The sequence below is a fragment of the Toxotes jaculatrix genome, chromosome 14 (genome assembly GCF_017976425.1).
Source record: "Toxotes jaculatrix isolate fToxJac2 chromosome 14, fToxJac2.pri, whole genome shotgun sequence".
Lineage (NCBI taxonomy): Eukaryota > Metazoa > Chordata > Actinopteri > Toxotidae > Toxotes > Toxotes jaculatrix.
The window spans coordinates 7,146,138-7,161,101 of NC_054407.1; the positions used below are offsets into that span (position 1 = coordinate 7,146,138).

General features: G+C 40.9%; 1 protein-coding gene across 3 annotated transcripts; it reads right to left on the minus strand.

The window, feature by feature from the left end:
- Positions 1 to 220: 220 nt before the first annotated feature.
- Positions 221 to 10,998, minus strand: LOC121193148 (ETS-related transcription factor Elf-1-like). Of its 3 annotated transcripts, XM_041055325.1 has the most exons (8): positions 10,764 to 10,998; positions 7,643 to 8,056; positions 7,301 to 7,427; positions 4,871 to 4,978; positions 4,506 to 4,661; positions 4,342 to 4,416; positions 3,096 to 3,291; positions 221 to 2,362 (listed from the first exon to the last, which is right to left on the minus strand). In XM_041055325.1, the coding sequence occupies exons 2-8, from the start codon at positions 7,700 to 7,702 to the stop codon at positions 1,747 to 1,749; spliced, it is 1,338 nt and encodes a 445-aa protein (XP_040911259.1). In that variant the 5' UTR covers positions 7,703 to 8,056; positions 10,764 to 10,998; the 3' UTR covers positions 221 to 1,746. The 3 variants fall into 3 exon arrangements, with proteins under 3 accessions (XP_040911259.1, XP_040911260.1, XP_040911261.1); XM_041055326.1 differs by lacking the exons at positions 7,301 to 7,427; positions 7,643 to 8,056; positions 10,764 to 10,998 and adding an exon at positions 6,879 to 7,209; XM_041055327.1 differs by lacking the exons at positions 7,301 to 7,427; positions 7,643 to 8,056; positions 10,764 to 10,998 and adding an exon at positions 5,095 to 6,813.
- Between the last annotated feature and the right edge of the window lie 3,966 nt (positions 10,999 to 14,964).

Consider the following 14,964-nt stretch of genomic DNA (forward strand, 5'->3'; position numbering starts at 1 on the left):
TAAAATCTCAATCTTCAATCTATATTGTAATTAGGAACTGTAGCTGTCAAATAAATGTAGTGGAAAAATATTTCCCTCTGACATGTGGTGCAGTAAAATTATAAAGTAGCATAAAAAATGAATACCCAATAGTTAAGAACAGCACTTGAGTAAATGTACTTTTCACCACTGCTGCTAGTAAACCAGATATGGGTGAATAACTGAGCAGGGACAAATTTCACACAGTCGATGACAAAATTAAGTTTATTTCCTATAATCGACCATTATCTTTTCAACACCTCGGGACTGCATGAAAGCAAACACACCAAGAGAAGCAACAGAAACTCCACCTCACACTCTGCAACAAGCTTACAAATCGCTATCAGTAAAACTTACAATATCACAAGACCTGCAGATAAAGCAAAGTGAGGGGATTTCAAAATAAATGTTTTACTCAGTAATAAAGTGAAAACAGTTTTGCATAGGGGGTTTCCTGGGGGCAAAGGCACAGTTCACAGCATCTCCTCTCTCCAAACCACGTTTAGCCTCGCAGACGCCAGCCTAAATCTGAAAAGCTCAGTTTACATTTGGAGTGAGGTGAACTTTGTAGACTGGCTTTGTGAGGCTAAACCAAGATGAACTGAAGAGAAAACACTGAACTTAGCATTACTTCATTATAAAGGGCCGGCTGTTTTACTCCTTGCATAGAGTATATAGTCTGCACAGCAAAACAAATTTTTACAAACCTGAGGCGAGAAAATGGCAACAAGGCACAGTCAAGCATGTTCACAAACATACAGTATGTAACACACAATACACAAAGATACGCTTCAGAAGTCCATATAAGGCTTTATATATATATGTAGTAACTAAACAGAATATGTGCATTGCAGAAAGGCTACTCTACAGGAGGCGCTGTAGCTAAGTAAAAAAAAAGGCTACGAGACCATTTCACCGGTGATTGTCAACAAAAGTCAGGTCCACTGTGTACATACATCAGCTATTAACAGCAGCAGTGCTAAATTCCTGTTCTAGAAATAACAGTGATCCCTTGTTTTCAACATTTCACAATACAAATATAATTAAGTAATCTTAAAAAAAAAACAATAATAATAATAATATGGAATGTTTTCCCTCAATAACCTCATGATTACCAGGAACAGTGGAAGCAGGGTCTAATATCCTTAGGCACTTAAGAGAAGAAACATACAGCAGGAGTAAACATTAGTGCATCAAGGCAGAGGAATGATTCAGCATGTGACAGTAAAAAGAAAAGAGTGAGGCAGAGCAAGAATAAAGGCAGATCTGTGCGGATCAGATAATTAGCTCCATGACACTGAAGCTGAAGTGCAGAAGGCGCAGAGAGGCTGTAGATTCCAGTGCATGTCTGTCTTTGGTGTCTTGTGTAGTTAACTGATACAGAGAGTTATAGAAGGCTGAGATAAAGGACATGAGCTTTTATAGCCTGCCTGTCTACTGAGAAGGTAAACTGCTGAACGCTTTGAGATTTGGGTTACTGACAATTTCCTCCCAACTCGGGGTAAGTAAGGGAGTCCTGATCTAGAATTACCTTTATTACCAATTTATTACAAAAAAAAATTCCAAAGCACAAAAGTAATCCTAGATCAATAATCCCACTCTTACACACCTATGAAATATAGGCCCTGGTGTGAGGACATTGCCACAGCAAAGCGCAGCTCTGTAACTGGTCCTGAGTCAGTGGAGTGTATGTGCATGTGTGTGTGTTTGGTGCTGGATTGCTCTGCTCTACTGGTCAGAGCTAGTCAGAGGCACCAGCTGTGGAGTCTCTACTTTTGAACTTCTCTGCCCTCTGTGTGACTTTTTATCATGTGTCTCAGGTGCACCCTCACTGTCTCCAGCCGCCACGGCAGAAGCCTGTCGCTCGTACAGACTCCCCAGTAGCTGAGCCGTTTGAAAGACAGAGGCGTGACCTGTGGGCTGCAGGGACTGGACTTTCTCCAGGTTCTGGAGGGTCCGCAGCATCTCAGCAGACACAATGGGCAAATGCTGCTCCTGGATCAGGCTGGTGCTGGCAGGGCGCAGGACGGTGTCACCCTGGCCTGAAGGCCTGGGAGCGGGCCTGGTCCGCTGGGCTCGGGCAGAGCTACTCGATGACGTCTTCTTTTGTGGTGGGTGGGAATCTTCATCCTCCACCGAATGGTCACTAGAAGATATTGTGCTGTCATCAGAGTCATCGCTCACACCTTCATCATTGCCGCTATTGTCATCGTGATCGTCATCTTCTTCTTCTTTGGTGCCGTCTCCGTCTGTGATATAAATCATGTCTTTGGGCAGGGAGGTGAACTGGTAGACGAGGCGCTGGCCTTCAACCTTATTCAGTATCCCCCTTTGGTAGTAGTACCTACATGAACACAAAGATTTAAAAATTCAGCATTAACAAACACAAACCAAGCGTCATATTTGGTCAAACTTTTAAAACTAGAAACACTAAATCATCAGGGCCCTGTTTCCCAAAAATGGCTGTAAAATCCATCTTACAAATCCTCTCAAGCTCAAGAAATCATAGATTAAGCAGTAGGAGGGCCAGGACTAGGAGGAACCTGAAACTATGCGTTTCATTCAACTTCTTATTGTTTTTGTCCATTTCTAAGCCTCCACTTTTATCATCATCACTGACATTCTCAGTTAAGTGACATTTGATGTAAAATGAGTGATGCATTTAAATATTAGTAAACAAGGAGATAAAATACACAAAAGTAACAAATTAATTAAGCGTTTATTTACTTGTGCCAAATTGGCCATATATGGTGACTTGGCTGTAGAACTTTGATGGAGAAAGGTGATGAAAACACACACACACACACACACACACACACACACACACACACACACACACACACACACATATATATATATATATATATATATATATATATATATATATATATATATATATATATATATATATATATATATATATATATATATAGTGTTGGTAAAAATGCTATATGGAATAAAATACTCTTGACTTCTAAGACCGATCATTGTTGGGAAACTGGGCTCACATCTGGTTTCATCAAAGATCAAAGTAAGGATAAGAACATGTTATTTTGTCATTTTCTAGTGTTGTGTACCTGAGTGCTCGGCCCATTGTCTCATAATTCATATCTGGCTTGTTCTTGTGTTTGCCCCAGAGTCTAGCCACTGCTTTTGAGTTGACCAGCTTGAAGATCCCCGCGTGGGGATTAGTCCATTTGATGTAGCGAGGGCAGACTTGTCGATCCTGCAACAACTCCATAAGGAACTGCCACAGGTACAGCGTGTTTCCTCCTGAAGCACAAACGCAGGAAACATAATGGAGAAGGACAGACAAAGACAAAACGTGGAAAATTACTTTTGTAAAAGCTGTGTTATAAAAGTGACTGATCCCCTGTGATCCATCTAAAGCCCTTTTCAGACATGGAGTCTGTAACTTGCTGTTTTCATCTATCTGTTAAAGTGTTGGCTTTTTGTCTTTTAGACTCTGGTAACTTTTACAAGAACGAGGCTTTATTTAGACACGACAGTACATAGAAAGCCGTATGCCTATGCGATACCTGGCACCTGGTGCACGACAGGGTGCTCCGAGTTAAAAAAACTATGAAACTTAAGTTTTCTGTTCTCTCACAAGCTGCATCACAGCCTGCCCCTGCTTCTCACTGTGAATTCCCAAATATATTTTCTCATTAGTTTCATTATTGAACATAATTAGAAATGAGATGTGCTTTATATTTTACTAAATATTCTTTCACTATTATCCATGCAGTTAGTACGAAGGTTGAACATTCTTGTCCTCACACCATGAGGGGAAAAATATTAATTTCATAGACTGAGCCGGATTAAGAAGAATCTTCACAATTAAGTTTGCAACTAACATTTTTTTTAACACTATTAATCAATCAGTTGACTGATCACTAAATCTGTGCCGCTTTATTCACATCCTCCTAAAATTGGCTCATTTACAGTTTTTTGTGGTTCATACATACAGTTCGTCAGGTGCTATTCTAATGTTTTTTTTATATGCATAAGGGATAATAATTAATTACAGCTACTCTTCAGAAGGTGAACAAGACGTACATTTAATTTTTCTCTGTGCACCTTGTACCGCTGCAGCCTTTACGTAAGTCTCAGGACATTTACTGTCAGTACGGCACATGACTTGCGCCGTACTATTACATAACTCAGTAACTTTTAAGTAACTCAGATGCTTATTCAGACATGTTACCAATACGTAAAATTCCCATTACATTTACGTAACAAGGTGCATGTCTGACAGCGGCTTAACAATTTAAAAAAATTTAATTTAATTAATACTTTAATTAATTTAATGTGTGACAATACCTTTGTTGTATTTGTCCTTTTTCACTGTAATGTCTGGTGTGGGAGACTCTGCCCTCCGATGTCGAGGTTTTCGACCTGAGAAGATGAAGAATAACGAGATATTTAATATAATCACACAAGCTATAATTTACTTTCTGCTGAGAAAATAATCAAGTGTGCCCGACCTCTCTTTTTGGACTGCAGCTGTGCCGCGGGCTTCTTTGTGTGCAACGAGTGCCATTGTGACTGGTCAACAGGTCCCACAATCCCCTCTGCTGACACAGTCACCTGGGTAACAGGAGCAGTGACGACATCACCCAGCGATGGTAAGAAGGTCTGGGCTGCAGGGGGCATAAACAGATTTGATGAAAGAGAACAGCTCTGTGACCACCAGGTCTAAAAATACCATCCCACAGTCAAACATGTCCTACATCAAAAAGCAGAAGGGACGAGGTTTTACTGGGGCATCTTCACTCTGTTGGTGTGCATATGAACACTGTTGACTCTGGTGTGTGTCCGTCTGTGTGTGTGTGTGTGTGTGTGTGCTTACAGTAGTGTTGATCCAGGGAGAGGGTGTCAGAGCAGTCCATGTTGAGAAGCGAGTCAGCAGCAACGAGCGTCTCCATGGTCTCTTCTTCTCCACTTTCACATGGCTCCACTACAGATCACACAGAAGGGAGTAACACACAAAAACACTCTCAGCAAGTGGAGGAGGATGGCATTTAGAAAGAGGAACATTATTAAATGTGAGAGACACTGAGGATGAAGCCTGACCTTAAAAGGTCGCGCCGACCAAATTATGAAAAATATTCTCTCTCTTCTAGTGGCATCGAGGAATGCAGATAGTTTTCATTTAAAGATATGTGCATCTGCTGCCATCCAATACAATGGGGACAAAAGGAATTTCACCTGTGGTGCTCAAGGGGCAGAAATATCACATTTAAATAATTCAATAGCAATATATCTATATCTCTCTGGATAATCAACAGAAGACAGACCAAACTATTTTTGTAGGGACTATTTCCTCTGTAGAAAGTAGTTCACATGAGAACTGTTCACAGCAAGGTCTGAGAATAGGCCTTTTGCACATGTCATAGGAAGAAAAGCACAGGTGTAGAGAACAAAATGAATGATGACTTGATTCCATTTAGCTGCTTCATTTTCAGGGTCCTGGTATTGCACATGCTGGCTCACTGTCATGACTTACTGGGACACTTGAACAAGACAGACCCTTTGTTAATGTTATTAGAAACACCTGCGCTTTTGCTTCTATACAATATACGTCAAAATATCTGCATGCAAAGGCTTGTTTATCTATAGCAACTGGGTCATGGTTTCTATTAAGAGATGTTGCTGTAGAAATTTTTAAATGTAATTTTTCAGTGTTGGACTGGCCAAATACAGGCATTCCTGTTTAGTTATTTCATCTATGTCTGAGTTAATAATCCAGAAAATGTGCTATGTTATGATATATAGTGATATTTTGCTATATAATTACATATATCATTATAGATGATTTTATCCATATCATCTGTTCCCTAGTTTCAAGCACCGCAGTTTAAATTCACTTCACCCCCTTTCTGCTGGGGTGACTGTAAAATTTTAAGCGATATATATCTGAAAACCTGAGCATATAAAACCAAACTATGTGCATGGCCAAATACCACCAGATCAGTGGTTACAACTTTGTTGTGTGATGTTAACCATACAGCCCTCTCAGATGGGTTCAAGTACCCCTTCACTGTGCCCCCCTCAGTGGAGGGAATGAGCTTTCCTGGAAATGTTCAACAGTAATTCATTGCAGAAACAGCAGTGGCTGAGATGGCTGCACGTATGAATTCATACAATCTACATACAAAGTCTGCATTTGTGCCACTACCAGTTGGAGTGGCAGCTGCCTCACAGAAGTGAGTTGGAGGGAAAATGAAGTCTCACGCAGTCGGCCTCTTGTGGCTGGAATATTAATTAAATATTATGGCAATAAATATTCCAGATAGCTCCTAAATTAGCTCCTGGACAACCTTTCCAGGTTCCCACTGGCAAAGACGAACCTACTTTTAACACACGGGACACTCGTGTCTGACAGGATGTTTCTCCTCCACAGCAAACAATATGGACATCTATGCTTCTTTATTTGATCACATCTATTGTCATCCACCTTGCTACACATGTGCCCCTGAGGCTAAATATTATCAAAGGGGTGTCTGTTGTTTTGTGCTCATCTATTTATGTAACGTGACCAGGCTGTGAGCCAGTGAGCTACAAAACATCTGCTAGCTAACAGCTGTTTGTCGCGGGCTCAACTCTTTCAGCCGCTGAGAAAACCAGCCACCGACCTGTCAGAACAACTGGCCATGTTTAAAGAAACACGGCAGGTGGTCTGTTGTCCCCAAAACGGGTGTAATTATAAAGTAAATGGTCCATATCTGACTGTTAGTGTTGCCTGGCTTATGTTACCGTTAGCTAAGTTGACCGAGCCTCGCCATGTCCAACTTTCAGCTGCTCCCTCCAACCCGAATAATACCGGAAAAACAACCCGATACCGCGATTGAACTTACTTTTAATTCCCAGCACTGGTGAGGAACAAGCTATAGCATGTGTGCTGTAGCCCCAAACGACCACGTCTACATCCTAATATGATTCATTAACTCTCTTTCCCAGGCACAAGCCAGGAATGTTTTGCTTCACTTCCTGAATTTTTGCCGAGGGTGGTCCATGTGGGAGGGCTGCGACTGCGCATGTGCAGTCCCAGGCTCTCTCTAATATCTAGTGAGACTTTTTATTTGGTGAAACTTGAATAAAAACTTCACAGAACAAAGGTTACACTAATGAATAACCACTAGCATGGACAAGCAGACGGCGGGTGAGCTCCAATCATGAAATGTGAATGTGACAGGTAAAGAAAGGGTACAGCCTGTGTGTGTGTGTGTGTGTGTGTGTGTGTGTGTGTGTGTGTATGCGGGTGTGTGTGTGCACTGACCTTTGAGCAGCTGGTGGTGATCCTCCCCTGTCTGTGACTGTTCACATGCTAGACCTGCATATGAGAGCAGGTGTGGATGGGGAACCTGCTCTACAATCACCGCAGGGTAATCTGAGTGAACCCCCAACTGCAACACACACACACATACACACACACACACACACACACAAAGAAATGAGATGAGATTACATCATTTCTTCTAAAATCATTTCTAATTTTGTCAGACTCCTCCTCATCTGTGTTGCAGCTTTGTTTCGACACACACAAAGACTTCTGATTACATGGCATTAGATTACAATTTACTCATACATTACTTCTGAATCTGTTCCAACAATTACTCACCTGCGACATGTTAACATGGTCACTGGCAAAGTCAAAGATGAGCTCTGACTGCTGTAGCATGGCTGAATATCCCAAACACACACAACACACACACAACTCTAACTGGGTGAAAACAGCATCACAGCTTTCCTCTGAAGACTGTTAATAATGGAACAGGTCTGATGTGTTCTCGTGTCCAGGCTGGTCCAGTTTTTAGAGAGAATCTCCCGGTGGCTGATCTACCAGAACGCTTCCACCAGGGTACGACGAGGCCGGTGTGTTTCCATGCAGGCTAACTCAACAGTAGAGAGTGATGTGAGTAAACTAATTGACCAGAGACACAGAGGCGTCACAGGAAACTCATGTTCGCTCACTCTGCTTCGACTCTCGATGAGGAAGTGGGGGCTGCTGAACTGTCCTGTGGTCTCACTAAACCTGCCAGCAAAGAGAAACAAGAGCAAATGTGTGTGAGATGAGGCAAAACACCCTGTGACTGAACCACACCTGTAGCCACTGAAAGCCCTACGTTCTAATGAAACATCCACATGTCCAAATAAAGAAATGTGGTCACTCTGATCTGAGACGCAGAGAAAAACAGCACAGTTTGCTCCCCTCTGTCATACATCTCATTCTTTTGCTCTTATCTTGTTTCTAAACGAGGCTAAACCAGCAACAGGAAGGAAGCGTTTGCGCTGCAATGTGTGCCTGGGCAATGTGTGCGTGCATGTGGTACGAGTAGGGGGGAGGCAGCTGGTGTTGAAGTTGAAACATCATGCCTTTGCGCAATGTTCAAGGTTTTAGGGCCGCTGTGCACACATTCCTTGCAACATGACTGTGTAGTGGACATTCAGAACGAAAGTACAAAAACAAGCTCTTCATTACTCCCCCTTAGTCTCTCCTCCTCACTTGTTTTTCTTTGCCTCCTCTCTTGTCCTCTGGCTGTCACATCACTGCTAATTCCATTTAATCAGTCTCAGTCCTTTCTCCTTTTTCCCTGCCTGAGTCTGTGGACCATCACTGCTCCTCTGTCTTCCATGTTTAAATTATTCTGAGGTTAAAGTGAAGTAAGTACATTTAGGTTCTTCTTTTGCTGTTGTATATCAACCTCCCCCTCACAAGTGTCACATTTAACACCGTTGGCACATCTGCACTTACCTTCAGCTCCTTTCTGTTGCACATCCCACCAGCATTTAGATTCTGTGTACAATGAATTTCACACCCTGACACAAAATAGCTTCCAAGGAGTTAATTTTAAACACCAAACTCCTACATTTTAATCCCATTAATCCTCACTTTGGTTGAAAAGCCTCAGTATATTATTTATACTCCAGTTGTCAAACAGAGGGAGAATGTGAGAGCTCGTCTTTGTCTTCATGCATGTTCGTGATAGAGGTACAACATGTTTGGGTCAGTTATCACACAGGAAGCACAGCTCAGTTAGGAGGCACCGTTTCCTGAGTTCCTGTGCCAAACCACTGCCAACATGTCTGCCAGCAATGGCCCTCTCATTTTTGACTTCCTATGATGTTTGCAGCCATTTGGCTCTCAATGATTTACGCAGGACAAGAGTGAAATGGAGACTGGTTTACTCTTCAAAGCAGTGAAAGATTTTCATGTCAGTGAGGAGGAAAATCCCTTTTTTTTCAGTATGCTTGATTTTAGGAAATCAAATCTGAAATATTAGTTGATTGATTAGACTAGATTTAAATAGATGTGAATAATTTTTTCAGCAAATTTAACACAAATTCACTGGTTTCAGCTTCTTAATTGTGAGTATTTGCTGGTTTTCTTAGCTTTCTATGATAGTAAGTTGAGTATCTGTTGGTTGGACAAAATATGCAGTTTGAAGATATCACCCTGGGCTCTGGGAAAATGTAATGTGTATTTTTCACAATCTTTTCACTATTTTTCACTTTTTTGTAAGAAAATAGTCAGTAGTTGCAGCACAAGGAGGCTTATTTTTCATCAACAGTACAGTAAATCAGTTTCAAAGTGACCTGACATTAACTGATTTTTTTTCCCCACACATACTCTAATTGTGTTTTCTTGTCAAGTTGCCTGTCCAACATAACATAATGAACTAATAGCTACGTTCCACTTCCTAACCTGAAAATCAGGCTCTGGATACACAGTGTGGCAAGCTGCCATGCGTGCTTTATTGGCAGCAACTGTAGCCTGGTGCAAAACATGAAGAATGTAATTTGCATTTTGGAGAGGTGAACAAAAAAGATCGCTGATCCGATGTGACAGCCTCGCAGGACATCTGTACTTCTGACATTTTAAAAAAATTTCTTTGAGTATTAGCCACTGCTGCCTGCCATTGTACCACGTGCATATGTTCATTGTTAGTGTGCCCTGCAGACAGCGGCCTCTATAGAAGACTCAGTATAGAGGCTTTGTTCATCAGCACTCTGGTCACATAGGTTCGTCTCTGTGGCCTTGGCACTGGGATCTGAGTCTGTGAAGTGGCTGCCAGGCCCCTAAGGACACTGATAAGCCCCCATAACATTCATTCCCCAGTTTGCATGTGTGTGCGTGTGAGAGAGAGAGAGAGACTCAACGACCGAGATAGAACGAGTGTGTTTGACAGAAAGGGGCAGAGAGTGTGTGTGTGTCTGTGTTTGTGTGTGAACTAGGCCAGGCTGATAACAGTATGGCAAGTGAGGGAGCAGATGATAAGCCCCTTTTGTTGCTTGGGGTAACCGGGCCTAGTTAAATGAACGCAGTGAAATTTGGTGTGTGAGTGCGTGTGTGTGTGTGTGTGTGTGTGTGTGTGTGTGTGTGTGTGTGTGTGTGTGTGTGCATGTAGAGAGGAAAGGAGGAGATTGTGAATCGGGGAATGGAGGAGGTGGTCACAACCCACATCTGTTTTTACGACCTTCCTGGTGTGCATACATGTGTGTGGTTTAGCTGTCATCTAAAGTAAATCATGTATTTTAATAGAAATTTTCTGACAGGGTGTTTTAAAAAGTGTCAGAAAACCACATTAAGAAACTCACACATACTTTCACTTTCCCTTCAGCACATGTCATGCAGGATAACGTCACACTAACGGCTGACAGCATTTTCTTTTGTTGTGTTAAGTTTTCTTTACTATAAAGTGTAGTAGGTCTGTTATGAGGACTACTAAGCTTTGACTTACCTTGTGTTTATAGCATGTGTCTGTATGAGGTTAAGCAGCAACCGCCAGGAAGATCCACGAGTGAAACGGAAATTGTTCTTTTTTGGCAAACACAAAGTCTTCATCTGCTTACAGATCTGACCTGGGATCAGTTTCCTTTTGTGGGTTTCCAGTCACCAGAGAAAATGCAGTACAGATCATGTAGATTTTTATTTCTTGCTCTCTTCAGTCCTTGTCAGTTCTTGCTTCCTCTTCTTTTTTCCAGAGAACTGCCCCCCCCCCCCCCCCTCGTGAGTTCTGATTGGTTACCTGTGTTGTGAGTCAAGGTAACCCATAGTGACCATTGTCAGTGTGGAGCAAATGTAAACACGGGCGTATTTGCAATGTAAAGCAAAAGAGAGCCAAGCACCAGATCTGCAAACAGTCTAGTGGCTCATATGAGGGTGGACAGTCAGTGGATGTGTGTGATGATTTCACTAAATATCATATTAAATTACTGGGACTGCTTCAACTAAAGTGAAAAGGGTTTTCAATATTATGAAGCTCTTGTGTAGTTAATGTTAACGTATGAGGCCATTGATACAGGCTGAAAAGTACAGAAAAAAAATAAGGGTAAAAAGACAAAAAAGTCTTGCAGACAGGCACGCAGGCAGACAGACACATAAAGCACAACATACATTTGTCCTTTATCCAGTCCCTGATGCTCCCTAGTGGCAAAACTTTGCACCAACACCGTTAACAACAAGTCTGATCCAGACCCTCAGTGACTTCCCTTGCTCTCTCTTTTTATAATCAGCAAAAAAAATTGGAAGCTTATTTGACCATCCGTCCAGAGTGTTGCGTAGAGACACTCTGGGGATCTTGTACAGGATATGTGAACTGTCACCACTGTTTTATGGAAGCCATCAGCTCTCTCATGAGACCGGGGGCCCTCTGCAGCCAGCCCTGCTGTCTCTGTATACTGTTCCTGCTCTGGCGTCTGCATAACTACCCCTTCTGTGAACTTCACTGAAGAGGAACTAGCTTGTTGAAACTAACTAACAATCATACACATAGATAAAAATGTAACATGAAGCGTGATCAGCTCTTTGACAAAACTCACTATTAAATATATTCTGTGCTGTCCTCAGAGCTTTATTTACACTGAAGACAGTGAGATGATCAATGAGTAGGAAGTGGTGTGTAATATTACAAGATAAACACATTTGGCAGTGTTGTATTTATAAATATTATAGAATCAAATTCAGATTTATTACAAAATTAGGTATTTGAATCTTTGAGATATGTGCAAGGAACAGCAGCGTGTTTTTAGGTTATTCTAACTTTTGTGATTCATATACTGTGCATCCCATATCAGCCAGTTGAGTTGGACTGATAAGCAGAATAAAGCACGCCTCCCTTTCATTCCTTCTTTTTTTCCCCCCTCACTGCAACGTCAAGAATGTGCTGGTTTGGCTCAAAAATAAGGTTAACTCCCATAATGTTTTTATAAAGTAGCAGAGGGCAGGGTTTGATTATTACAATATGTGTGTGTGTGTGTGTGTGTGTGTGTGTTTGTGTGTTTGAGAGAGAGAGAGATGGAGGGTGGTATTGTTATTGAGAAATAAGTCAATAGACTTATTTCTCAACTTTAAGGTAAAATCATTTTTAGTTTATGTAATAATTTACAAAACATGTCATAATTTTGATAAGTTTATTTTTATTTGTTGTTTGAAACCAGGCACAGATGCACGTTTTTCTAATTAAGATGCTGTAATGTAATTACCCCAGGGCCCAGGCAGCCAAGTAATTCACATGCATACTGTGTAAGGGGGAAATGATTAGGGATTGTGCAAAAATTCTTAGAGGGGGAGAAGGTGAAAACATAATAGGGGGGTATTGTACATTTTCTTTTGGCTTAATATATGGTCTTTTGAGAGAGCAGCGGAGGGTCTTTTATTTTTTTCCTCATCCCAAGTTGATATTCCATTTAAACATTTCTTATCAGTATATTTATGTTTACACCAAAAAGACCATTTTCACTTGTTGCCTTGGTTCATAAAGGTGTGCTTTGCCATTTTCAGAGGACAGAAACAGTTCTGTCAAAATAATGTTAAAACTTCATGGGTTCCAGCTAATTAAATGTAAATATGTGGCTCCTGTGTTAGCCCTTTATGACAGTAAACTGAATATCTTTGAGTCTTGGTCAATCAAATCAAGGACTTTGAAAATGTCACTTTGAGATTCTGGAAAACTTTGACAGATATTTTTCACTTTTTCTGACATTTTATAGAGTAAATTTAAGAAAATAACTGGCAGATTGATTGATAGTGAAAATAGTGTAACAATGATGATCATTAGCTGTAGCCTACTATGTGTCTTTCATACTCCAAAGGTTTTATTTGACCTCAGTGACAAACTCCAAACAGCTGGACATTTACCTGATGAACTGTAAACTACACATTGACATGTTTGCAGAATTTGGCTCTGACCACCCTGTGCATCATATGTGTATCTGTGGCTCATAATCATTATCTTGTTCTTTGGCCTCATAGATTTGTCATCACATTGTCATTGTCACATGCTAACCATATAGGACTGTGTAAGTTTGAATGCCCCCTGATGTAGAACTAGAGGGGAAATAGATGAAAGAAGGACTCCAGAGTCCTTCTTTCATCAGTCTGATGAATTCCTTCTGCTGGCTTCGTCTGCTTACCTTCTGCTGCTTTACACTTTGTGTGTGTGTGTGTGTGTGTGTGTGTGTGTTGTCTATGCATGTGTTCAAGTCTGTGACATTTGTATATCTGTTAAAGTGAGTAATGAGGTTTTTTTTTGTTTATCAACCATTCCTTTAAGTGTGAAATCAGTGGTGTGTGAGCAAAAGTAGCACATCAAATCAGACAAAAATGCAGAAAGCATTTTCATACACTTGCACGCTCACATGCATATGCACACACTCACATGTGTTGATACAGAGACTCCAGCTCACGCACCTTTGTCTTGTGTTCTCATAGGCAGTGTACGTCTTAGGTCTCAGTTTGAGCTTGGTTCAACATTTTCCCTTGAAGTATTTCCATGGCTGAACTACACAGCAGGCAAAACACACAGACACACATACAGACGTTCACACTCATAATGAAAACATATTTTCTTTGTTCTGCCCAAATGTTTGTAGAAGCTATGCCAGACTGAAAGCTCTCCTCCTTCTGCTATCAATCTAGAATAAATATTCTAAAACTGAGAAGGATGCCAGCAAGTCATATACATCGACATTGTGCATATGCTCCTAAATTACATTCCTGTCAGACACAGTGTATTCAGATAAGACCAAAAGAAAGAGTAAGAGCCAAAGAAGACAGAGGACGCTATGGGATAACAGAGACAGCTATACATGTGTATAGCTGTTTCAATGTGTTAAAAGGTTTAGATGCCAAACACAGTGGTTTGCTATGCAGGACAATTCAGTGTGCATCGAAAGGATAAGAAAAGGAGCAAGTGCTGCCGCTTAAATATCTAAAAGTTAAGTCAAACATCATGCTTATACAAATGCTGCAAATTGGTTAGAGAGAAAGGATAGAAAAAATGTGAAAGAATGTTTGGAGAAGAGCAGCGAGGGGCCTAACTAGGTATGTTTACACCCCAGCCCCTGAGACGCAGACCCATAACTATCAACCCTCCAGTTCAGCCATGTTCCAGCACTTTCTGCTGGCTTCTAAAACTGTGGGGAGGCAAAGATAAACTGTGTGTGTTTGTGTGTATGTGGTATCCAAATGTACTGCATGCACAGTATGTGTGTGTGAGTTAAGTGGACTTAATAAAAGAAAAGTCCATAATGTTTGTTGAGTGAAAAGAAGCTCTCAGCCAATCTAACACGGTGAGTATATGAAAAGTTTATAGTAGGTTTTATTACTAAACGGCGCGCTTTCTCTCATTAACCTTTGGGCATCCATCTGCTGCAAGTTTTCATCTTCATTTTCTGGCAATAAAAGTGACACTAACTCTCTACAACAGACTGCTGTAGCATTATGATAGTTGTGAGTGAACCATGGAGTGCTTTAGTGCTCTGTGATGTCTTCCATTAATTTTCTTAAAGTCTAGACAGAAAGTTACAAGGATGAATAACTTCAACTAAATCTTGTCTATATGTAGTGTTTTTTCTTTATTTTTATTACTTTCTACATTGTAGATTCATACTGAAGACATCAAAACTATGAAGGAACACACATGGAATTATGTAGTTAAC

Bases quoted from the DNA above. Each gene is read 5' to 3' on its own strand.
- LOC121193148 (XM_041055325.1), bottom strand. From the start codon at position 7,702: ATGCTACAGCAGTCAGAGCTCATCTTTGACTTTGCCAGTGACCATGTT. The intron at 4,417-4,505 runs GTCGGGCACACT...TCATCTTCTCAG, and splicing joins GCTGCAGTCCAAAAAGAGAG to GTCGAAAACCTCGACATCGG. The intron at 3,292-4,341 runs GTATTGTCACAC...TTTGTGCTTCAG, and splicing joins AAAGGACAAATACAACAAAG to GAGGAAACACGCTGTACCTG.